This window comes from Somniosus microcephalus, chromosome 15, assembly GCF_052327205.1.
Source record: "Somniosus microcephalus isolate GS21.2 chromosome 15, FLI_Smic_1.0, whole genome shotgun sequence".
In the NCBI taxonomy this organism is placed as follows: Eukaryota; Metazoa; Chordata; class Chondrichthyes; order Squaliformes; family Somniosidae; genus Somniosus; species Somniosus microcephalus.
Genome location: NC_141001.1, coordinates 103,243,501 through 103,267,571, shown reverse-complemented (window position 1 = coordinate 103,267,571; position 24,071 = coordinate 103,243,501). Strand labels below are relative to the sequence as shown.

Here is a 24,071-nt window from a genome sequence, read left to right as displayed (position 1 = left end):
TGGGCCCGCTCCGCCACCCATAGGGCCATGACCGATCCGAATCTAGACTCATGTCCAATTTCCTGCCCGCTCCCCGTAACCCCTAATTCCCTTTACTTCTAGGAAACTGTCTATTTCTGTTTTCAATTTATTTAATGATGTAGCTTCCACAGCTTTCTGGGGCAACAAATTCCACAGACCTACTACCCTCTGAGTGAAGAAGTTTCTCCTCATCTCAGTTTTGAAAGAGCAGCCCTTTATTCTAAGATTATGCCCCCTAGTTCTAGTTTCACCCATCATCGGGAACATCCTCACCGCATCCACCCAATCCAACCCCTTCACAATCTTATATGTTTCAATAAGATCGCCTCTCATTCTTCTGAACTCCAATGAGTAGAGTCCCAATCTACTCAACCTCTCCTCATATGTCCACCCCCTCATCCCCGGGATTAACCGAGTGAACCTTCTTTGTACTGCCTCAAGAGCAAGTATGTCTTTTCTTAAGTATGGACACCAAAACTGTATGCAGTATTCCAGGTGCGGTCTCACCAATACCAATAGTTAGTGCGATGCGTCCCCTGGGATCACGTGAGCCATGGGCAGCCAATCGGAGGAGGGAAAAGCCCATTCATAAGATTGACAGGAAGACCTGTCAAAACTTATAAATACTACGGGCCCAAAATAGCAGTAAACCTTCAAATAATTTTTTTTTTAAATCACACTTTTTAAATAAACTATAAATTACATTAAATAACTATTTTAAAGAATAATTTAAATTTTTGAAAAAAATAATTTTATATTCTAACGGGGCTAAAAATAAACTTACCTTGCTTTAAAGTATTTAAAAATAATAAACCTGTGGAAAAAATGTTTTAATTTTAATTAATTGACCACTTACCTTGCAAAAAGCAGGCCTTATGCCTGCTTTTTAAATGTGTAAATCCTGCAGGCTTACCCTCCCGGGAAAACCTGTAAAAAAAAAATAAGTTCAAAGCGCACGCGCAGCCTCCCCTGTGCGCGCGTTCGACCTCTGAACCTCTTCGTTCAGAGGATCGGAAGTGCTGGTTTCCCGCGCATGCGCAGTGCATGCAGGAAACCAGCAATTCCATTCAGCCTACGGGTGAGTACCCTGTGCGTACTCACCCAGGGAGAGCCGAATTTCTGGGCCAATGTCTTTACTTCCTGGATCATCTGATATTTCATAGAATCAGAGAATCATACAGCACAGACGGAGGCTATTTGTCCCATCGTGCCTGTGCCGGCTCTTTGAAAGAGCTATCCAATTAGTCCCACTCCCCCGCTCTTTCCCCATAGCCCTGCAAATTTGCCACTGAAATACTGTGCTCAGCACAGGGAATATACATAGGAGGCATGTCGGCAACTGACTCATGGGATTGCAGGGTCCCCAACATAGTTGGGGTTGGGCGGGATGGGGGAGTCTTCTCATATAAAAGGTCTTGTTATGTATAAACTCGAATAAGTGGGTTTCCAAGGGCCGTTCCATAGCCGTTTCCCTGCAATGCTACTTCTGGTTCTGATGTTGGCACCTGACTTGTCCTAGAAGAAGCATAACATTCTGCATCATATTTCTGTGTTGGTAAAGGAAAGTATGCAGCTGTATCTGTTAGCTGTTACTTAGTGGTAGCACTTTTGAGTACTGAGACAAGGTTCATGGCCTGCGATGCCAAATCTTGCATAGGCTATACCAATTCATTCACATTGTTTCAAACACAGGATATGAATGACACTTAATGTACATATTTCTTGCTGATATATTACCCCTTGTCGCTCCAGTTCCTTAGTCACCCGCCTTTATTAGACCGCTCATACCTTCCTTATAAATGTGAATTTACAATAGCAGCCAGGTTGAAGTTTCCCAAATGTAGTGGTCTGCAGAATTCGTAGCCCATTCATTTTAGCAGGGAATGAAAAGCAACAGCCAATCAAAATGCACCTGTGGTAATAATCCTTTAACAGTTCTCAAACGGCTAACAAGAAACTTAAATGGCATAAATGTTGGAAACTTAGTTAATTGAATTGTGCAGTTTTTGTGCCAAATGAATAACCAAAAATGGAGAAAATCTCAATTTGCTGAAGAAGCACTGAAACCAGTGAAAGGAGTCAGATTCAAAAGTTCACAGCTCGATTTGATGGCCCCACCCACAGCCCCACAAACTCACTCCATACATAAAGCAGTTTCAATTGTGTTTTTGCACAAAATGTAGAATGTCATGTCTGACCTTTATAAGAGGGCCACATGACATTTGACATCCAATGGAAGTAAAGTTTTCTAAGTATTGCTGGTTAGTGTATGTCAGATGTCCTGAGGGATAGCAAGAAATGCAACACCTTTTTTTTATGTTTATGGGATGTGGGCGTCACTGGCAAGGCCAGCATTTATTGCCCATCCCTAATTGCCCTTGAGAAGGTGGTGGTGAGCGACCATTTCAGAGGGTAGTTAAGAGTCAACCACATTGCTGTGGATCTGGAGTCACATATAGGCCAGACTGGGTAAGGACAGCAGATTTCCTTCCCTAAAGGATATTAGTGAACCAGATGGGTTTTTACGACAATCTGGTCATTTCATGGTCACCATCACTGATACTAGCTTTTCATTCCAGATTTATTTAATTAACTGAATTTAAATTCCCCAGCTGCCGTGGTGGGATTGTGAACTCATATCTCCGGATCATTCATCCAGGCCTCTGGATTATTAGTCCAGTAGCATTACCACTATGCTACCGTACCCATTTTTACTTACCTGCACATACCTTTCCAAAAGACCACAGAGTAAATTTTGAAAGGTTTCATGCCACCAGCAGGGCCTTACACACAGCCAGTGCTCGCCAGAAAATCCCTGGTCTCTAGCCAGTGATTTTCCATCCATTGATTTGGCACTATGTGAGGGCCTACCAGGAGTGTAGGGCCTCGCAAAATTTACCCTTAAGTTTATTCGCGTGGGAATTGCTTATCCAGCTTTGCAGGTGATAAAGGAATTCCAGTTAATCCTGGTCAATATTTATCCCTCAACCAACACCTAAAACAGATTATCTGGTCATTATCACATTGCTGTTTGAAGAACCTTGCTGAGCACAAATTGGCTGCCATGTTTCCTACATTATAACAGTGACTACGCTTCAAAAGTTCTTCATTGGCTGTAAAGCGCTTTGGGATGTTCTGAGGTCATGAAAGGTGCTATAATAAATGCAAGTTCCTTCTAAGATAGGACTATCAACATTAGACAAATGCTCGGTGTAAGATTTTAGTTGCAAGTCAGCCATATGAGCGCACCATCATCTAAGTCAAAACCTTGTCTCTTTTCCGCTCTCTTACCACAGTTGTGGTGGGTTGATAGGGTTGCTGTGGAATGTGAAAATAAAAGTGGCTATTGGTAGTGGTGTGTGGTAATTTTGTAGCGTAAAAAAGCTGCCAAATAAAAATGCTTGTGTGAAAACATCTGGTAAACACCAATAAACGCACAAAGACACCAAAAAATATAGCGTTAGGCAGTTGTACCTATATATAACATGTCTGTGCTGAATCATCTGCAGTTTTCACAGTTGTTATTTCTTAATGAAACCAGCATATCCTTGTTTCTCCCATTAAATGCTCAGTTTCACCTTGTTCCCTTCCATGCCACGTTTACACTAAATAATCATCCAAGCTAAGAGCCCAAGTGTTTCCTTGCAAACTGCTTCCCTGTGCCTGTGTACTTTTCACAGGTGGAACCCCACGTACATGTGCAGAACTAACATTTCTAGCAGGCCTTCGAGAACTGCGCCACACTGAATATGGACACCGCTCAAGAGAGAAATTAAAGTCCTGAGAACCTTGCTCCTTCCCGCTCGCCAGCCATTCTCTTCTTCAGTGTTCCCATGTAACCCGTATGTTGTTCAAACAATAACCCCCTCCCACCCATCATCACCATACGGGCATTGCTCTATTCACTCTGTCACTGCCATAGTGATATTTTGAAATCACCACGTTCTTACATTGCAACAGTGACTACACTTCAAAAGTACTTCATTGGCTGTAAAGCACTTTGGGAGGTCCTGAGATCGTGAAAGGCGCTATAGAAATGCAAGTTTTTTTTTAATTCATTAATGTCAAAATCTGGCCTGGATTAAAATACTTGTTTTTCAATTTGACAGGGAAGTTGCTGAATGCTGCACAAGTTCTTCATTAACAACAAACACAAATCTTTATTTACCTGAATTGTTTACTCATGTGAATCCATTTTTGAAGGGAAGCATATATATTCAACACAGTGCTAAATACAGACAAATAGTCTGTTAGCATTTTTGATTAGCATACTGCCACTCTTTACTCTCATCTACTTTTAAACTACAATTGACAAACATAGGAATATGGTCTAATTTATTTTACAACAATACCTGGTCTCGTTTATTTGACCATTATGCCTCCGTATCCTGCTTAATCAAGCCTAAATCACTCCACACTCTGCAGACTCTGGTTGACTTATCAGGCTTCGAAGCAATAAGAAACATTAAATGCTTTCCCAGATGTCTCTCCTCAGATGTAATGAGTGACATTGCTCCTTCATCCTTGTTTGTTGCTGTACAGGCAAAGGCTTCTGAAATTGTGTCAAAGTATTTTGACTGCTGTTGGTTCTTTGATGCTAGATCTTTTTTTTTTGAAGAATGTGTGCATTTACAGACATTAGTAGGTGTATGAGTTGGCTTAAAAACAAGACACTGGGGTTCATTTCTAGAGGGATAGAATTGAAAAGCAGAGAATTTATGTTACACTTGTGTAGAACCTTGGTTAGATCACACTTGGAGTACTATGAACAGTTCTGCTCTCCATATTATAAAAAAGGTATAGAGGCACTGGAGATTATGAAGGGGTTTGATAGGGTGGATGTCGAGAAGATGTTTCCATTTGTGGGGGAAACCAGAACTAGGAGCCATAAATATAAGATCGTCACTAATAAATCCAATAGGGAATTCAGGAGAAACATCTTTGCCCAGAGATTGGTTAGAATGTGGAGCTCGTTACCAGAAGGAGTAGTTGAGGCGAATAACATAAATGAATTTAAGGGGAAGCTAGATAACCACAGGAGAGAGAAAGGAATAGAAGGATATGTTAGTGCGGTTAGATGAAGTAGGATGGGAGGAGGCTCATGTGGAGCATAAACACCAGCATAGACCAGTTGGGATGAATGGCCTGTTTCTATGCTGATTATTATAATTAACCTAATCGTAGAAGCACTTTAATAAAGTACACAAGATTTTTTGATTTTATTTTCCATTTTTGGTCCATTCCTGAACCATATTTGTATGTTCCTTTTGCCCTTTACCTCATAGTCAGCAGGTGCTCCGTTTGAAGCAAGCTTACCTGTCCCTTTAACAATTTGATCCGAACATGTTGCACTTCTTGTTTCCCGTACTGTACCAAATTATTTGCTGCTAAATAATTCTGGATCCATGTAAGTATATTATATATGTACAAGTTATATCCTTTGTTATGGAATTAGGGAATAAGAATTTCTAGCAAACAGGCAAAGACCATTAGGCCCAACAAGCCTGCCACTTTTTCCAGAGATAGGGACTGACAGATCTTTGAATTGTTTTGTTTAATGCTCTTCATTGTTGCAGATAAAAAGCTATTTGCTCATAACAGAGTTTGTGATGCCAAGAGAGCTTTGAGCTGCCTTATAGAAGGGGAATTTGTAAACTGGTTTATCTATTGGCTAGGTGACATGGACAAAGGACGTGATCAATTGTAATAGTGAACCTTTGTACATTAAATGGCATAACAATAGACCTTAGTTGGAGGCTACCAAAACAAGAACAGACGTCTCATGAATTTGATTGAATTGCTTGACTGGAGTGCGGATAGATGGGGAAATTGTACTAGAGTATTAATGGGCAAGTCACACATAGTTAAGTGATGAAATATCGTAGCTAATAACAGGGAATTTTTTTCTCTGTTTCCACCGAGGCTGACTACTACCCAGAGCCATGGAGATCCATGGTCTTAATGAAGATGGTATGCTCCATGCCAGAATTAACCATTCACAACATGAGACGCACATGTGGTGATAAGTCTTTTACAGCTGCACAAGAGTTGCTCATACTTCAATCAATCCTCCATGTTTCCCCCACATGTATGCTTTCTCCATCCTGGATCAACCTGTGACAATTAGATTTAGGATAGCTAAGGGAGCTGTGTCTCTTCTCTATGGGCAAAAATAAATAAGAACCTTCTCCAGTTCTAATGGGATTACTGTGATCAGTGGAATGCCCATGGATCAGACTTAGAGCCACTGTTCTTTACATTTATAAATAATCCTGATGAGAGTGCTGAAATTGGAATGTCTAAAATGACTAAATTATAGCAGGTTATGTAGGAATGGTGAAAAGGATATTTACAAGGGACTAATAAAGTATAGAAATTTAGAGAGACCTAAAATGTGGGGAGATAAATGGCAGTGTTTAACATTGACAAATGCAAGGTAATGCGCACTGTTGCTAAAATAGGAAAGATGATTAGAAACTGAAGAATACATTGTGGAAAAAAATAATCTTGGTGTAATAGTTGACCAACTAATGGAAATATCATAGCATATGGTAGTGGTTATATGGCAAATGGAATGTTCTGCTCCATAAATTGAATCTTTCAATGCACGTTGTCTAATGTTGTAAGACATAGTGTTATGCCCAGTTGTGGTCACTGTACTTATGAAAATTATAGAGACAGTGAAAGGATTCAGAGAATTGCAGCATGAATGGTTTCAATTTTAAATCAGTTAACTACAAAGAGACTGAGGAAACAAAATCTACTCTCATTGGGGGAAAAAATTAAGGGAGAGGAGGCACATGATCCAAGTTTTTAAATAATGAATAGAATCAATTGGATAGACCCAGGGAGATATGCTGTACGGAATCAAAACACAAGGATCAGGGAAGATAACATAAAGCTAGACAAAGCATAAACTAATATGGTTTAAGGAATAGAAGTAGCTATGACTTGTAGCACTCCATGGATGGCACAATGGAGCTTAAACCATTGTATTCCTGAGTGTAATCTATGCTTACCCTTACTCCTATTACTTTCAATCACTTTCATAAGCAGATTTCTTCTGCCATTCTCACTAAAGGAGTTATCTACCTCTGATAAGTCAGTATTCTAGATGTGCACTACACTGTGAAGAAAAGCTTCTGCTAGCCTGATGTTTGCTGTTACACATTTGGTCTGCCGTAGATACCTTCTTTGGTGCAGTGGCATCAGTTGCTCCCATAAGTGGCCTGAGCATCTTACTTTTGTGGGAGTAGACTGGCACTGCACTATATCTGTTTGTACAAAAGCATGACCTGGGGGTGTAGCAGTAGAATCCCCTTTTGACCTCAGTCGGGTGGTTATGACTTTTGCAAGTGTACTTCTTCAATCTCTCTGAAGGAGGACTAAGCAAACACTTGCTGACATGAGGTCAGATATCAATTATTAAACACCTTTATTCCATAGTAAGGTTGACATCTGGAACAGCCATTATGAGCAGACTCACTTAATTCAATCTGCACAGCTTATCTTCATATAATAATACAAAATAAAGAACACGTCATGCTAGCCAGCATCACTGGGTTGTCTTACTTGACTTAACCATGATATCTTCTAATTATTCTCCAGCATTTCTAACCACTTTGCCTCGTTTAAAACCCTCACATATTTCCCTTTAGCAATCCTAATAGCCCTTGCAGCTTTCATGTTTCAAAACTATTTTTCCCTGTATCATTGTCTGTCTCTCTCTTTTTATCTTCTCTCTGTTCATGGACAGACAAGGATCAAAGGACTTTCTGACACAATGGGTGTGAGGTATTCTTTGATTACCTAGACTAGGAAATCAATTGCTTATTGCTTAGTTTCTGGAGAAAACAACTTCCATTTAGCCTATTAACCTCCTTTTGTCTAGGTGCCTTTTTTAAACCTGTGCAAATAAATACATTTTGCTTAGAACCAACATTAAACTTAACTTTCTTCAAACCCTTTCTATGGAAAACTGATCAAAAGACACTAAAACATGATACTTGCCAACAATGAATTGTGTTTTCTTGTCCTGTGATCACAGTTTAAGCAATTCAGCCTGCCACAGCCAAATTGTCTGTGGTTTTATCATTCAAAATATTGGGATCACATCCCAACTACATTTTTTTTCTCTAAGAAGAACAAATCCAGTTTTGAAATAAGTCTTTGAATTATCAGTGTTGCTCTTCAATGAACATCTCCAATGTACCTATCTAGGTATACCTATCAGGAAAGGATGAACAGGCTGGGTCTGGTATACCCATCAGGAAAGGATGAATGGGCTGGGTCTGGTATACCCATCAGGAAAGGGTGAACAGGCTGGGTCTGGTATACCCATCAGGAAAGGGTGAACAGGCTGGGTCTGGTATACCCATCAGGAAAGGATGAACAGGCCGGGTCTGGGATACCCATCAGGAAAGGATGAACAGGCTGGGTCTGGGACACCCATCAGGAAAGGGTGAACGGGCTGGGCCTGGTATACCTATCAGGAAAGGGTGAACAGGCTGGGTCTAGTATACCCATCAGGAAAGGATGAACAGGCTGGGTCTGGTATACCTATCAGGAAAGGGTGAACAGGCTGGGTCTGGTATACCCATCAGGAAAGTGTGAACAGGCTGGGTCTGGTATACCTATCAGGAAAGGGTGAACAGGCTGGGTCTGGTATACCCATCAGGAAAGGGTGAACAGGCTGGGTCTGGTATACCTATCAGGAAAGGGTGAACGGGCTGGGTCTGGTATACCCATCAGGAAAGGGTGAACGGGCTGGGTCTGGTATACCCATCAGGAAAGGGTGAATGGGCTGGGTCTGGTATACCCATCAGGAAAGGGTGAACAGGCTGGGTCTGGTATACCCAGCAGGAAAGGGTGAACGGGCCAGGTCTGGTATACCCATCAGGAAAGGGTGAATGGGCTGGGTCTGGTATACCCATCAGGAAAGGGTGAACGGGCTGGGTCTGGTATACCCATCAGGAAAGGGTGAACGGGCTGGGTCTGGTATACCCATCAGGAAAGGGTGAACGGGCTGGGTCTGGTATACCTATCAGGAAAGGGTGAACAGGCTGGGTCTAGTATACCCATCAGGAAAGGGTGAACAGGCTGGGTCTGGTATACCCATCAGGAAAGGATGAACGGGCTGGGTCTCTTTTCTCTTGAAAAGAGAAGGCTGAGGGGTGACCTAATAGAGGTCTTTAAAATTATGAAAGGTTTTGATAGAGTAGACACAGAGAGAGTGTTTCCAATTGTTGGGAAAAGCTAAACTAATGGCCATCAATATAAAAAGAGATCAAATAGGGAATTCAGAAAAAACTTCTTTACCCAAAGTGTGGTGAGAATGTGGAACTCGCTACCACAGGGAGTGGGTGAAGTGAATAGCATTTAAGGGGCGGTTAGATAAGCATGAGGGAGAAGGGAATAGAGGGTTATACTGATAGAGTTAGATGAGGAAAGACGGGAGGAGGCTCGAGTGGAGCGTAAACACCGGCATAGACTGGTTGGGCCGAATGGCCTGTTTCTGTGCCGTATATCCGATGTAATCCTATGCAATTAATTATTATCTGTTTGAAAATAACTTACCCATAATTGCCTGTATTATGCAGCATGTGACTTTGCCTAATCTTATACAGGATCAAAATAACTTCTTTTGACTTGTAATCAATTGCAGTCATGATTCATCCAGGCCCTCTGCCTGCAACCAAATTAAGGAGCGCCAATTCAAAAAATATTTATAGACATCACTGCATTCCTGTTGACTAAATAGTGTGATCTGCAATATGGTAGATGCAATGGAGAAATGAGGATAACCTAAATGTTGGTGTTGTGCCCCAATGTGTCCATCTGGCAACCGGCATTGTCAGTCTTGGAGCTCCATTTGTGGTGCATAGCATGTCAGAGTGACCATGATATGGAAAAGAACTATCTCCTCGGTCATAGGAACATAGGAACAGGAGTAGGCCATTCAGCATCTCGAGCCTGTTCCGCCATTCAATGAGATCACGGCTGATCTGTGACCTAACTCCATCTACCCGCCTTTGGCCCATATCCCTTAATACCTTTGGTTAACAGAAAGCTATCAATCTCCGATTTAAAATTAACTATTGATCTAGCATCAATTGCCGTTTGTGGAAGAGAGTTCCAAACTGCTACCACCCTTTGTGTGTAGAAGTGTTTCCTAATTTCACTCCTGAACGGCCTGGCTCTAATTTTTAGACTGTGCCCCCTGGTTCTAGAATCCCCAACCAGTGGACATAGTTTTTCTTTATCTACCCTATCTGTTCTATCTACTTGTCTGACAAAAGCGATTATTTTTTCCAAGGTTTCCTTTTTAGTGAGGAGCCTACTGTCCTGTAGCTCTTTGCTGGCTCGAAAGTAACTGACATTTGGACGTCAGTGATTGGGATCTGCATTAGGTATACTTGGGCGCATGCGCCCGGCCGAAGAGAGACGCAGAGCCAGTTGTATAACTTGCGTCTGCTGCTTCCGCGAAACTTTTAATTATTATTACCGGTCTCAACCCGGTACTGGTACAACCTCGCCATTATCGCCTTCCAATGCGGAAAGGAGTGTTTGACAATTTAGTCTGCGATATGGAGATAGATATTTTGCTATCAGACCGCTTCATCCAATCGGATCTGAATCAGATCCGCCTATAGCTGTCCCCTGAATAGTCCGCAACTGAATGATAGTATTACAGGGCATCACAAAGATTATACTGTTGGAAAGTAGAAAGTATTCTAATGCCTTCTGAAAAGTAGCTGAAACCTGAAGTCAAAGGTAAAAGAAAGCTGAAAGTATAAGGAACCCTATCCAATTTCAGTCGAGAGAAGCGTTCCATTCATACAGTATTTCTGAAACGCAGCTTTCTAATCAGCCACCGGACTGATACATAACTGGGATCACAAAGCTGCAGATGGACCTGAGATCCCACTTTGGCTTAGGGAATCCATCCACACTCTGATTGTGGCGGGGGGAAGTGATCTATTTTAAACTGTATTTCAATCTGTTCTCCCAGGTACCGATTGAACAAAGGGAATCGTGTCACATCAAGTCGCTCGGCGAGCACAGTGGCGCATCAGATGCAACAATGTTATTTCGGTTTTTTATGTCCTGACCTGGAGTGCTGTATGGGAATGAGACCTTCGCCAGTTTGGTTGCAGTGCGTTTTGACTGTACCCAGTCCTTTCCCCTCCCCCCCGCCCCCCTGACAGGCAGGTGAGATCAAAGAGCCACAGGACAAAGAGGGCTCAGCGGTGATTTGTCAGAGGACGAAAGGCGCTGATGTCTGAGAAAGTGACTGTAGCTCAGGCCGGGCCTTCAGATCAGTAACGAACTAAAGAAACTGTGGCATGAGAAAAAGTACAGCAGAAAAGGTTCAAAGGTCGGTTTGATTGGGTTAGCATTACTGCGGGTTCCTCCCTGAATAGCAGAAAAAGAGAGGCGCGTCGATACTCTCCTCTAGAACGTTTTTGTTGTGTATTTAGTGTTTAAATCCTCATTAAAGGCTATTGCAGAACACACTTAGTTGTATTCTTGCCCAGATAGAAATAAGATCCCAAAGCATTACAAAAAAAATAATTGAGACTATTTTAAAACTCGGCTTGTTGCCAAAATAATATTACATCATCCTGGAAGAAAAAAGACAATAGTTCTAGCCATTTAATTGGGTATCAGGTATTATTTTAGCTCGCTGGTATGATGTGTGGACAAGCCGCCTTGCGACAGTACTGTTATGCAGTCTATCTTACGTAGTCTGTGCTTTTCATATTTTATAAATATTTGATCATTTGTGAGTCAGTGATTTGTGGTTGTATATATCAGACAGACAGTCAGTGAATTACTGATTGTCTATATATAGATATATATCAAATAGTCACTGTCCGTGATTTGTATTGTGACTATCATATAGCCTATGCCAGTGATTTTACATTGTATATCTCAAATAGTTTGTCAGTCATTGTGTTCTATATATCAGATTGTGTTGTATATATCAGCTAGTCTGTTGGTGATTGTGTTGTATATATCAGATAGTCTGTGCCAGTGATTGTGTTGTATATATCAGATAGTCTGTGCCAGTGATTGTGTTGTATATATCAGACAGTCTGTGCCAGTGATTGTGTTGTATATATCAGCTACTCTGTGCCAGTGATTGTGTTGCATATATCAGATAGTCTGTGCAGTGATTGTGTTGTATATATCAGCTAGTCTGTGCCAGTGATTGTGTTGTATATATCAGATAGTCTATGCCAGTGATTGTGTTGTATATATCAGATAGTCTGTGCCAGTGATTGTGTTGTATATATCAGATAGTCTGTGCCAGTGATTGTGTTGTATATATCAGACAGTCTGTGCCAGTGATTGTGTTGTATATATCAGATAGTCTGTTGGTGATTGTGTTGTATATATCAGATAGTCTGTGCCAGTGATTGTGTTGTATATATCAGATAGTCTGTGCCAGTGATTGTGTTGTATATATCAGACAGTCTGTGCCAGTGATTGTGTTGTATATATCAGATAGTCTGTGCCAGTGATTGTGTTGTATATATCAGACAGTCTGTGCCAGTGATTGTGTTGTATATATCAGACAGTCTGTGCCAGTGATTGTGTTGTATATATCAGATAGTCTGTTGGTGATTGTGTTGTATATATCAGATAGTCTGTGCCAGTGATTGTGTTGTATATATCAGATAGTCTGTGCCAGTGATTATATTGTATATATCAGATAGTCTGTGCCAGTGATTGTGTTGTATATATCAGATAGTCTGTGCCAGTGATTGTGTTGTATATATCAGATAGTCTGTTGGTGATTGTGTTGTATATATCAGATAGTCTGTGCCAGTGATGTTGTACCCTATTACGGAAGTTGAAGTATTTCTGCGTGGGGTAAACATAATCGTTGCGTTTTCTGTTCCTCCCTTTTATTGGAGCCAGGAACATGCGACATTCGAGACGGACCCTATAATTATAGGTTACATTGAAATCTGCATTACTGTATTGAAACTATCCACCTACCTCATTCATTCGCCAAGTTTATTTAGGAAATTAAATCATTTTTATTTAGAAAAGACTCAACTTCAATTGTAGAGAACTCAGAAAAGATTGTAAGTAAATTCCCATACTGTTATATTCCTCAATAATTTCAGTTATATTTCCCCTTATAATAAGACTGGGATGCGAAAAGGCGCAGAGGTGTAGAGTACTAAATTGCTGAAGAGGTGCGATTTAAACTGTGAACATTAGATACATATTGGGGAATAACTTGGGAAACATTCCAACAAATGAGTTGTTCAGGGTCCTTAATGTCATCCATAAGATTATTCCAGCTGGGATAACATTCTTGAGTGGTACAGTGCAGATGGGAACGGCGTGTGAGCTTTCAGTTCTGCAGCCAATGTGTAGCCTTATTGTTGAAAAAATGTCACGTTATCGAGAAAAGCAGTAAATATAGACCCAGTCCAGTCTCATGATGTTCCTTTCGAACAGAAATGGCCATTTGTCATTAATCTGCGCGCTAGCTCGTAAATCCTTCAATATGCTACAAAGATACTTCTTATTGCAAAATGCATTCTGAATTTTATAAGCGAAAGAGCTTCTTTAAAAGTTTCCCATATAGTTCCGTGACCAAGTGTGTTAGAAAGAAAAAAAAAACAAGCATGAAGCAAGTAGTTCCTCTGAAAGATAAGACTTCATTAGTATTACAGAGTTAATCTGGCTTCTCTTTTTTTTTAAAAAAGAGTACTTACCGGTAGTTCTGCTAACAAAACTACTAACAGAATTGAAAGCAACATTTAATGACCGCCTTTGAATATTGCGTTCTTTGGGGCCATAGAACGCACTGTGTTTGAACAAGTAATGACTTTTTAATTGGCGAGGAAGGGGGCTCCTCCACTCATACCACTCCCACCCCTTGTATTTATTGCGGCTACAAATTGTAACTTCCCTTTTTTTTCCATCAGACATCCATTTAAAACAGTAAATCATTGACGTGCTCAGGGAGAGAGTTACCAACAGGATGTGCTGCCTACGGGAATTTGGGAACAGTGAATCCCAAACTATATTTTACACCCTCACTTTTTTATGATTAGAAATACCAAGCTTCCTGAAAAATGTAGCTTCCCGACCTCGCTTCCTTTATTCCCTCCTCCTTTAAAATGTGACCATTAATATTTTAAACCTCCTAATTATGACAATGAGCACTCAGCGTCCACCGTATATGCGCCTTCTGAATTGGGAAAACGCGCTCCCTACATGTAATCCTTATTATATATTACCCTATTAAATGATGCTGCGTTGTGTGCGGTGGATCTGGGGGTGTTCATCAGCGTCTGGGCTTCCTGTTCGGAAGTTTTAAAAAAAAGTCTTTATTTCATTCATCCATTCATTCATAAAACGGCACGCAAGTAAGAACTGGGAACGCTGGCAGGAGTACAACTATGTATATGGTGGAAATATCTCGTGTTGGTGGAAATGTTGCAGCTGGGGGTTTTATATTTGAATGTGCGGGCTCAGAAAGTGATGCAAAAAAAGAGTCTGATTGTAAATCAGACGAACGCTGGTGCAGAATGAAAGAGTCAAATCCACACAGATGGGATTTGAGAGACAGCGAGCCCACGTCGCTCCTGATTTTAATTGGTACCGACCTGGCCAACCGCTGTTACTCGCAACCTCTGGTTAGATAACCCATTTCCCTTCCCCTCCATCCCGCCTGTTGCATGTACTTGTAACCGGGTCCCAAATGCACCGAGATTCATCATGCCAATCTCGCGAATCTATTTACGGTCACTCTTGTCTGGTTGCGGATAACAGTCACATATATACGGTTAAGACTGTGGAGAGCTTCCCCCAATCCTCCCTTGATAAACATCTGTGTTTGGACCGAAGTGCCGTGCACAGTAACGAGCTCCTCATCAGACGATCAAGGGAGAAAGAGAGAGAGAGAGAGAGAGGGAAAAAAATCAAAAACTGCTCTCATATTGTTGCTGTAGGGCCACAAAGTACTTTCTGGGAGGTTAAGGGCTAATTAAAAATGCTTCCAGAAACAGACAGCAGACCACATCTAAAGTACCACCCTCAGTCACAACCAGACCACATCAAAAGCGGAACTTTATATAAAAAAATGGTCACCAGACAACTTATAATATACGTCACAGAGCTTCCATTTGACCGTGTTGATGTCTGACTGCAAGAACCACTTGATGTTATAAATGTCCAGCGAGAGATTTTAAAATACGTTTAATTCTCAGCCTTTTTTTCTGGAGGGGGTGAGGTGGGGTGGGGGGTGGTTGTCCAAATGGAAGTAAGATATAAATCCGCTGGATGGGCATAATTTGGTGTGGAGGGAAGGGTGGGGTGAGAAATTCCTTGCTGTCTCTCACTAAGCTGAAATCACCGTCCATTATCCGTGTGCTGGCTGCCGCCGAGGGCAGAGGGATTTGTAGTCGATGGCACCCATTATGAAAATGGTAACCATAATGTAGCCGGGATGGAAGCAATTTTGGCGAAGGTCATTTGCGTGTTGCTGTTCCACCCATTGGCTAGCCCATTGATTAACGTTTAACATTAAAAAGGGGATCAGTTCAGACACGTACATCTTTATTGCAGCATTAAGCAACGATTGGCTTTTGCTGTTGTGCCGTCTGATTGGAGACATATGATATTATTGGAAGCAAATGTTAACTAAAATGTTTTTTTAATTACTGACATGCCGGTTCAGGTTGCGACACTGACAGTAGCAAGCTCCTTAACCTGTGCACATTTAAACAACCGAATGGCCTCATTCTGTGCCGTAAACGTCTACGATTCTATGATCCTACACATTCCAGATGCCTAAAATGATGAAATAAATACACACACAGGTGACATTTAAAAAAAAAATCTGGATCGTGCAAGAGACCATTATCTCGGCTCCTCTCCAGATTGGCATTCACTCCCTTCGATTACTTTCTGGCCAGTAAAAGCTTCTCTGTTTTCCATCTCACCTTTTGTGTGGAAGAGAATTTCGCCAAGTGATATTTGTGCAAAAAATGCTGTTCGAAAGAGCAGCGTGTCAATCACGCGGACGGCGCGGGAGGCAGTGGATTTGGACGCTGGCTGTGGGTTAATACTCCGAACAGGCATTGCGGTCTTTAAAATGCATCTCCCCAAACCGAGGTATAAATGAGTGCCTCACTTTCACTGAACACTCGACAGCGCTGCCTAATCGATTGTCCTGAAATCGAGATGTGTTAGTGAACATCCTGCAGTTTAAAGTAAAGCATAATAGCGTTAAATAAGCGCAAAAAACAATGCATGTTGCTGTAAATGCAGTCACTGAATGAAAGAGCAGCACATCTGCTATAGTAGGATTATCCTGCATTCGTCTCCTGTGATTGTAGTGGTTAAATTACCTTGCTGATTCGGGATAGCTTCTAATTGACTGAAAAATGATTAAAATAACCAGCTACATGCCGGGGGGGGGGGGGGGGGCGAGTATTCGGGGCACTAGTGAAACACAACAATTAATGTCCTGTACACGCACGTGGGGGTCTAGTGTATAAGAAAACTGTAAAAAAAAGTGTTAATTTGAGTTTAAAAACTCGCGTTAAACTTTACCAAGTGTGAACAAGCAGTATTGCAGTAAAAGCGCTGGGTTTTTTTTACACAATCTGCAACGTTGGGGATTCCTTTCGTATGCATCTTTTTAAAGAGACTTTTTTTTCTAAGTTGCTTCATTTTAGCATCAGTCAGCCAAGTTGTCACGTATTGTTAGTTTGTATTGATAGTAGCTGGGAGCCCTGGCGTGCCCTGGGGAATATTCACTCCAACCCTTCAGTGTATATTTTTTCATATGTATAATTGGTCTTTTGGACTTTTAAGAAGGGCTCTGAAGAAAATCTGCCTTCAGATGCGCTGCTGGTTTCTTTGTGATGCGGTTATCCGCAATAAGCCACTGTGTGTACTGTTGTAATCTTATCCACGCCGCACTCTGTGAGTTCACACAAGACGGATACCTTGCCTCCTTCTCCTTTGTATCAATTGGTCGGAGTTCAGCTATTGTTCGCGAGGAAAGTTCTTTTATTTCTATGCGCCGTCGATCACCGGGGTTGCGACGAAATCTCACGATAGTGTCTTAAGTGAAATTCAGTCGCTTTTTCAGCCACAGTCTGCACTGCGCTATTTGGAGAGCGGGAGGACTCGGGGGAGAAGGCACCGTTCCTCATACAAGCCGGGCTGTTTTGGGGGATTATGATGGTCCAGACAAGTGACTTCTGATTCAACAGAACCGAGGCAGATGAACTGCCAATGTTTCTTCGAGTGGACCGGCGCGCCCCGCAACCTGTTGGTCCGCCTGTAACACTTTTTTAATGGGACCCGTCGGCCCAACTGTTCCAGACCTTCATCCGCATCGGATTGTACCGGGGAGTGTTTCGACCATGCCACAATGTTTATAACTGTCTGTTTGTTGCTGAGCTTTCTGGATTTCAGTAGACAGCAGTCGCCGTTGCCCCGGGCGCCGACTGTGGCTCCGAAGGTGCCGTGCGCCCCGTCCCCAGCCTGCGAGTCCAGACTGCGGAGGGATGCCGGGGGGCGCGGAGGGGTCTACGAACATCTCGGGGGAGCGCCGCGGCGGAGGAGGCTCTACTGTGCCACCAAGTACCATCTGCAGATCCATCTCAACGGGAAGATCGATGGCACACTGGAGAAAAACAGCATCTTCAGTAAGTAGGAGACCTCGGGGTTTTCTTTGTGCTAAATCCTTCCATCAAGCAGGGAGACGGAATAGGGTTATATACCGTGTCTGCGGTATATGGCTCAACATTTCCTTCATTATAACTGCATTCAGCTGAAGCATTTTGGAGACATGGAAAGTCTATTTAGACCCGTGTGATACATGTGAGGTGCTCAAACAACTATTTCTTCTGGTGTTTTAAACGCAGAACTCCGGATGAGAAAAACGGTCATTACTTTCCTGCAATTTCTGAACAAATATTTCTCCCTAATCGTAATTTGAATTTTACTAAAATACATTTTCCCGCAATGGGCAGAGATTTAATTTCACATTTAATACAATGCATTTATATAAGTTATTCATCATGATGTCTTTTTCATTGTGATAATGGGTTTTTTTTCCGCTAGCCTTTCCTTGCAGTGTAAGTGAATATATTTGAGAGGCTCGTTGCAGCCGTTCGCCTATGTGGAGCATCTTAAAGGCATTACTGCCACACTCTCACTTCCGAGGTGCCTCCACACCTATAACAGGCAGCCTTTCAATGCAGGGCTCCTGTGAATAGCCAACAACTCCATTATCGTTGTATCATGCGACTCCCAGGATGATAGAAGGCGAATTAGCTGGACCTTGGTCTGTTTTTCATCCAGCGGTTCCTCTGTCCCTATGCATTTTATAGCGGTTACCTCTCTTCACCAATTACAGACATTCGGTGTATTTTAATTCCTCCCCCTATTCAACTTAAACACGGTCCTTCGCTTTTTTTTTAACGTGCAATGTCATTTACTTGAGTGCGATTTTGTGAAGCCTTTGGTCGGTTTGATTGACCGGGACGGAATAGCTCGAGTCTGACAACTTCAGGCCTAACTACTAATGGGGGGATCGCCGTTATCTCCAAAGCCAAACAAGACTGTTTCCCTGGCCGAGTACACCAGCCGGTTCCATGTCCGGAGTGATTTGCTAAGAATACTTGGCCTGTGTTAGGGATCAATCTGGAGGGATAAGTGTATTTCCCCCCTAACAATGGCTAACTCCAGTAAGCTGTCACTTTGTTTAACCATCTCTGGAGGAGCCGACCCTTTGCTACATTTTGCAGGGATTTATCCTAACACGCGTCATTTCCCCTGAAAGCGCAGTGACAAAATGCTTAGATACAATCCTAATTCGTTGCGCCATCCTAGGAGCTAGACTCAAATTTGTTTTCTTAAGACCACAACGCGGTTTAAATTGTCACTATTCTCCTAACCTTTTGTGCTGTGTGCATCTCTGACACCCATTAGAGTAATGAACTCCTGCATGGCCTCAATTGGGATTCATTAGTCGCTGAACAGACACGATCAGAACGGTAGACTTCAGATATTTCTGGCGCACACGAGCGGTGGAACCCGCAGGAGTCTATTTTTAGAATACAAAGTGGTTAACCACGTTTAGAGTAAGCCGAAAACGACTGATGTACCAGAGGGTTGAAATAACAGCATCTTAAAAGCACCTGTACTATCTGTGATTGCAACAGTGGCTTTAATTATCACACATGAAAGAGATAAGAAGATTCATAGCTGTGGATGCTGGGGAACATATCAAGCTCACCAACTCGTTGGCAGCTGTTAGAAACATTTTGATACAAGAACTGACTAAAATCGCAATACAGGATGTTAAAGATTGGGTCAAACGTGTAGGTGTCCCTGCATTTGGCTAGTGACGTGCAATCAAGGGGGATTTAAACTGTTACTGGATTAAGTGAACTATATAGTTCAATGTCAATCAACTGTCCCTGGATTGTTGTAACGTTCTGTTTGGCCTTAAATTACCTTCACCTAGATCAGTACAACTTTCTTTGTCATATCTTAATCTATAGGCAAGCATTGCTATCATTTTGGCAGCAGTTTGTTGGAATATTACAATTGTCTTGCTAAATCTTCTTGTACCAATTCAGCATGCATTCCTTCACGGATTTTCCTCGATTGAGGTTGTCGTGATATATGAGCAACTGCCCAATGTGCTGTCCCACTCCACTGATTTCCTGTTTCTTCTTTCAGGTATATTGGAAATAACTGCTGTTGATGTGGGAGTTGTGGCGATTAAGGGTCTGTTTTCGGGTAGATACTTGGCTATGAACAAAAGAGGACGCTTGTATGCGTCGGTAAGTTATTTTTAATTTATAAAAATTGAGACTATCTCAATGATGTGGATGTTCATGTCATACCAGTTTCAAATATTAAAATAGAGCAGTTAAAGGGCTTTCTATTGGTTGTCAGGATGGGATACTAAGCACCGGTTTTATTAAAATACTATAGCAAGAACATGAATATAATACTCTAGAAGCTAATTTTATTATACGTGTCAAAATGCACCTGCTAAGTTTGTTTAGTTAAATATATTTAGTAATAGATAAATGCCTGCTGCCATGTAACAAGAAACCCTAATACTCAGAAACAGCAGCCATCACTATTGGTGGGAGTGACGGAGGGAGTTTGCCCCTGGTTGGAGATCCAATGCAACCCTTTGCGCCTGGCCACTAGCTTTTACTACCCTGCTCCTTAGCTTCTCGCTTCACTGTTGGGCTGAAATCCGGATAAATTGTACAAACAATCATGCTGTTTGGTTTATTTGATGATCCCAGAGGTCTTGGCTTGTTATCTGATAGCGTGGTGAAGGGACCCCCACGGGTGGTATCCCACCAATTTAAAAGTGGGGACCTTGGGAAGGTCGAAGCGATGTGTATCATCTGTGATGGCTTCCTGAATATTACCCAAAGACACAGAACAGAAAAGAGATGTACTGAAAGATTGAGAAAAGTCATGGCTACATCCATGAGGTAGGCGTGGGAATGGCGACCCGTGTGTCAATTGGTCTCTGAGTCTTTTGCCCTCTATCTCTCTTTCTCTCAGAGTTATAGAAGGGGCAAAATTACTTCCCGTTGTCTTGTTGAACCACACTTGCTGTAATATGATCGATATACGCCAGTAGTAAATGTTACTTCTTAAATGCAGATGAAACCTTTGAACATTTGGTTTACATCTAAAGCCAAAAATACGTTTCCAGACACTCCACGCTGACCAGTCAGTGGTTATATTGATGAATAGGCATGAAAACAGTTGACGCCAACTAAGCACTTCTCGCTTGCCAGAAGTGGCGCAAATACCACCGCCCCGGTAAAAGCAGGGTGCACAGAGCTTCCATAGATGTCGCCATCGTGAGATTCGTGTGGCGACACACAAACCACAGGCCGCACAAGTGGGAACTCAGCTTGAAATCTGTGGATAATCATTGTGGAAACTCAACAATTTTACCCAGAAGCTTCAGATTAACTATTTCACCGTCAATTATTTATACACGATTTCCAAATCATGGCCCGCTCAGCCGCCCTAGGGCTCGACACAATCCCAGTTTGTCAAAGACCTACAGCTCGACTAATGTGCTATTATCAAACACCGTTAATGCTTGATGTAAGAGTATTGTGAGAAATGAATTGTGTGCATTTTATTCAACGCATTCATTCAAACGCGCTTTCTAGTTATACCATGCTGACATTAACACACGGTTTGAAATTACAGTTTTAAGATTGCTACCTGGCTGCCAGTTTATGCGGTTTCTCCCAATTCAAATCCTGCAAACTGTACGAGCAGAATTTAGTATTGCTTCTTCTAAAAAAAAGCGTGGACACACTTCATCTCTGTTTGATCCTTTATTCTCCTGTATGTTCTATTCAGATAGAACATCGTTTGATATCACGGGCTTCAAATCTCTTTATCTGTTCAAAGTGGAACTGCACACAGAAAGGGTTCTCACAGAGCAACTCTTATCTCTGATCAAGACTGCTACCGTCTCAGCAGCAACTTGCTCAATATGCCCCACTGTTTGATTCAATGCAATTTTATCCTTGATCGACTGATATACTTGCAGACATATATCCGAGGAAAGTGGTCGTTCCCATCAGAGTTTGATTATCTGGCCAAAGCGTATGATGTGTTCCGATTTTTTTTGTTGTTAGGAAAGCGGTTATTAAACACCACTTCCGACTAATTTTGTAACTTTTACTTGATAAGTACTTTTGAAAAGTGAACTTTCATTCAATGTGTAATTATGGTAACAAGAAAGGGATCGTTTTTTAAGGTCGAGGTTATTAACTTTAAGAGAAAAAAAGGAGAAGCAGCGACTTTTATATACCTACATATAATTAGTACCGCAGCTTCGAACAGCTTTGCTGCAATGGCAATGTGTTGGTCGGAAATAAATTGACTGTAGTTTTGCAGAAATCGCCCAACATATTCATTTCGTTGGACCGTTCAGTGGCATTAGAATTGATTTTCGCTACAAACAAATGAAGGGAACTTTTAAAACTCGGGGTTAATTCAGGGCCACTTGATTCACACCCGTGAGGCGGATAAGCATAAGGAGACACTGACTGTCACTTAAAACATTGTTCTAATTTGATTAAGTTGAGGATTGGAACGCTGTCAGTCTACCTGGAAATGTACTAACTATTTAAACAAGGCGAGTCGGGGAGATGTATCGTAGAAAACCTTTCACATTCTGCTCTGTTGTGTCCAAATCAATGTTTAGCAGCTGAAGTTGCACTCAGACCCGCCAGATAGAGCTATGCAGGGTTGTGGTAAACATTACTTTGAATTTTGAGTTATCTAGAGTTGTAACCAATATTGACTTCCAGCAGTGAGAGTTTGTGTGCTGAACATTCTTTTCCACACTAGGAGATGTCACTTCCTATTGATGCATTGGGTTACCTATACAACAATAGGATGAAGCATTGCTGCTGTGACAGTAAATATGACATAATACCACATAACAGGAAGGCTGTAAATTTGCCAAACGTGAGATAGGGGAGATGACAAGCAAAGCAGGACTGGCTTCACTTCCATTAGATTTACATTAGCAAACAGTCTAATGATAGGGGAGGGACTTCGGATAGGTAAGTGATTAGATCCAAATATTTAAAATATCCTGACCGTATCTAATTTAGAAAACTGGACGTGAGTCTCATCTATTTCTCTACCGTTTGCAGGAAGTCTACAATCCGGAGTGTGAGTTTGTAGAACGGATTCATGAGCTGGGATATAACACGTACGCGTCCAGATCCTACAGAACCATTCCAAACCCAGTGGGGACAAGGCGCAGAAATAGCGCCGAGAGACTCTGGTATGTGTCCATCAATGGCAAAGGGCGACCGCGGAGAGGCTTCAAAACCCGCAGGACTCAAAAATCTTCCCTTTTCTTGCCGCGGGTGCTGGATAGCAAAGACCACGAAATTGTCCGGTTATTCCACACCAGCCCCAAATATCGAGAGAGCCTCCTGAGAACTTCAAGCAAGGCCGAGAAAACGAGACCCGCCCAATAGTGATTAATACTGCTGCAATAACTTAAGATTTTTGAGCAAGATATTTTATAATGTTGGACTCTCTTTCGGTTGGACTTACGTTTTAAATAGGACAAAATTTATTTGTAGAATGATATACTTAGCATTGCAGGTTTAAACTATCTGTGATATAATAATTAATGTAAATATGTAAATTAGTTTTTATCTCGATTTTTTGGTCGCTGTTTTCAAAGGACATTTCCTGTATATCTTCTCCAATGCCTTATCCGAACTATGTAGGGACTTGCTGTAGTCAGTGATATTTTAAACATGTTCTATTTTTGTATGTCTTTTTTTTCCAATCACAAGAAAATACAACGGATTAGTATAGCACCTCTCTGCAACGTAATTTCTTTCCCTCATTTTGTACAGGACACTAAATTATACTTCACCGGCCTCACATGTAGCGATGGATGGTCTCATTTGCAGATGAGAACATGTGATTGAAGCAGAAAGTTGCAAGGGGGGAATTCCCAGTTGCGCGGTGTGACCTGGAAGGCACTGCCTGAAGGAATAGTAACTTTCAAAAGGCAATTGGATAAATGCTTGAAGGGGAAACATTTGAAACATTTGCAGGGTTATGGGGAAGGAGCAGGGGAATGGGACTAATAGTTATTTCAAAGAGCTGGCACAGGCACGATGGGCCGAATGGCCTCCTTCTGTGCTCTATCATTCCATGATTCTAAGTTAACTCAGCCGTGCAAAGAAACCCCACTGAACAATGTAAGCAAGGGCTTATCACTATTTGTTTAGCTATAATTATTTTAAATACATATACACGTGCGCGCTTTGATGTAAAGACTGGTTCATGATGCAGTTCAAATAGTCAAAAGCCTCTCCATCAATAAGACAAGGATTAACCAGTCACTATAATCCATACTTTTGGTTTAATTCCACGGAACTAAATCCTATTGAAGGTCAGCAGGCTTTGCTTATAACGGGAACAGATCAGATCAGTGACACTTCCAAACATATTGA

The 24,071-nt window shown here is 41.7% G+C and overlaps 1 protein-coding gene across 1 annotated transcript; it reads left to right on the top strand.

Moving 5' to 3' along the window:
- The first annotated feature begins 16,921 nt into the window (after positions 1–16,921).
- fgf3 (fibroblast growth factor 3) lies at positions 16,922–23,398 on the top strand. The gene is made up of 3 exons (XM_086008495.1): positions 16,922–17,714; positions 19,759–19,862; positions 22,743–23,398. Exons 1-3 carry the CDS (start codon positions 17,438–17,440, stop codon positions 23,073–23,075), a joined length of 714 nt encoding a protein of 237 aa, XP_085864621.1. The 5' UTR covers positions 16,922–17,437; the 3' UTR covers positions 23,076–23,398.
- Positions 23,399–24,071: the final 673 nt, after the last annotated feature.

What these genes read in the sequence shown, in the direction of transcription:
- fgf3 (XM_086008495.1), top strand. Translation starts at nt 17,438, where the DNA reads ATGTTTATAACTGTCTGTTTGTTGCTGAGCTTTCTGGATTTCAGTAGA. An exon ending in GGAGAAAAACAGCATCTTCA is followed by an intron (nt 17,715 to 19,758) that starts GTAAGTAGGAGA and finishes TTCTTCTTTCAG; the next exon opens with GTATATTGGAAATAACTGCT. An exon ending in GAGGACGCTTGTATGCGTCG is followed by an intron (nt 19,863 to 22,742) that starts GTAAGTTATTTT and finishes TACCGTTTGCAG; the next exon opens with GAAGTCTACAATCCGGAGTG.